At 39.2% G+C, this 2,165-nt stretch overlaps 1 protein-coding gene across 1 annotated transcript in view; it reads left to right on the top strand.

Annotated features, from left to right (window-relative positions):
* ATP8A1 (ATPase, aminophospholipid transporter (APLT), class I, type 8A, member 1) overlaps nucleotides 1-2,165 on the top strand; it is a 235,996-nt gene that overhangs the window by 30,757 nt on the left and 203,074 nt on the right. The window contains exon 2 of the mRNA XM_008567055.1: nucleotides 2,040-2,154. Coding sequence (XP_008565277.1) covers nucleotides 2,040-2,154 — 115 coding nt within the window. The remainder of the gene's footprint in view (nucleotides 1-2,039; nucleotides 2,155-2,165) is intronic.

The following is a 2,165-nucleotide window of genomic DNA, read 5'->3' as shown; positions in this document are numbered from 1 at the left end:
CCCCTCTTGAGGCCCCCCCCCCCCATGTAAATGGATATGTCCAGTGAAGACTAGCACCTAACTTCTCAGCTAAGAACATCCAAGGGTCAGGCCCTTAAAAGGCCAGTTACATAAATAAAGTAAGCACAACCTGAGGACATCAGCTTGCAGCAGAGTGGAGAGTTGGTTTTCCTGAAGCTCTCTGTCCAATCCAGGGGAAGGGAATAGTACACTCTGGTCTCTGAGCTATAGTTAAGGAGGACCTAATAAAGGATTTTTAAGAACTTTAAGACTGATACACTTCTATTTGGTAATCCATCTGTGAAATTTTGATTATATGAAACTGGGGGGAAGGCTTGTGTTGTATCTAAAACATGGTGTAGTGAAAGATCATTGCTAACTTTGCAAACATGGGCAAAGCTGCTGATGTGTCTGAAACTGAAAAATGAGTATGACGGTACCTAATTTGGAGCCATGTGACCTCCAGGGTGATGAGGATAAAATGTGACCCTCACTCTATTTGGAAAGCTTTCAGTGGCTGCTCGCTGCCAAACAGAGGATGAGCTGCCTATTTCTACTGTAGCACAAGAGGTCCTTCGCCATCTGTCCCGTGTCCTTCCTCAGCATGGTGTCTCATCCTTCTCTACCTCGCCTTTTGTCTGTGCTTCAGCAATACTGCACTGTCCACACTCCCCTGCACATGTTACACTGCTTCTCACCCCCCTGGTCCCTGTATTCCTGCTTCTCACCTTCAAAGAACACCTCGGTGATTTTCTTGTTTAATGTAGTAACCCAACCCCACAGGCAAGCTTTTCATGTACAGTTTGTTACCAGCACATGGCTGTCATTTTTCAGAGTCTTTATCAGTGGTTGGAGAAGCTTTTGCTTGCCCTCAAAATAACAGCCAGAGAACCACTCCTTTGTCATTTGGTATGTATGTATTCAGCAAACATTTACTGTGTACCTCCTGTTTGCTGGCACTGGTGTTGAGAAGATGAGTAACACACCATGTACGGGGCCAGAGAGTTCCCATTCTGGTAGGGGAAGACTGGCTCATAAACAGATGGCAACAAAACCTTCCTGTAAGTGTTTTGCTGGGGAAGGAGTAGATACAGAGAGCTGTGGGAACACAGAGAAGGTTCACTGGCTTTACCATCATGGAATACTTTAGAAGAGACCACATGTCAGCAGGTCTTCTGGGAAGAGCTGGCATTGGCTACACAGAAAAGAGAAGAAAAATGGGGTTTTGAGATAGAGCACTGTTGGCATCCCTTTCTAACAAAGGAGTAAGGAACTAATTTAATCCAGACTTTTAATTTTCACTAGAAGGTACAGTATATAGCAGTTTAAATTTTTTCTGTTTATTATCTTTTCTTCAAGACTTGCATGTATTTTTAAAAAGCGTTGTTGACATTGCAACAAGGTACCCAATTGAATCTATTGCTTTGTTCCAATGATTGTGAGATGACTTGAAATGACCTTAAGAAATTTAAAATGCATTTGTGAACATAAATTCGAGTTGGAGGTAAAATCATCTGATCATAATGAATTAGATCATTGTGGTGGTTGCCTATTTAAACCTTAATATTTATCTTTTTTTGGTCTGCATCCAGGAAGAAAACCAAACAAAAATAGAAAAGCATTAACATAAAAACTTAAATTTTTGAAAATATTTTAAATTACCTTTATTTCATTAATTTTCTCTAAAACTATACTGTAAACCAGTTTTAAGTTATTTGATGCTTTTGGACATCTTTTCATGTAATGGGGAGAAATAAGTTGAACATTTATGGGGGAAAGATAGTTAAAAATTTTAAACTGATGTTCCTGTTTTTGAAATGGGCCAGTTTTTACATGGCTGTTAAATGCTGCCTTTTAAATCCAGTAGAAATGTCAGATGTAGAGATTTTACTTTTTATTATGAAAGAAACAAGAGCATCAAAAAGGGAATGTTTGTAGCTTTTAATGGATTTTATATTCTAGAGTAGTTATGAAATGTGTTTTTGGTCTGGATAATAAAATGAAACATTTCTTTTCAAATACGACTGTTTCTTTGTAAGGTTATGAGAAGACAGATGATGTTTCAGAGAAGACATCGCTGGCTGACCAGGAGGAAGTAAGGACTATCTTCATTAACCAACCCCAGCTGACAAAATTCTGCAATAACCATGTCAGGTAGGAACAAC

The sequence above is a fragment of the Galeopterus variegatus genome, unplaced genomic scaffold, assembly GCF_000696425.1.
Source record: "Galeopterus variegatus unplaced genomic scaffold, G_variegatus-3.0.2 Scaffold288, whole genome shotgun sequence".
In the NCBI taxonomy this organism is placed as follows: Eukaryota; Metazoa; Chordata; class Mammalia; order Dermoptera; family Cynocephalidae; genus Galeopterus; species Galeopterus variegatus.
This window is presented reverse-complemented; position numbering and strand designations above follow the sequence as displayed.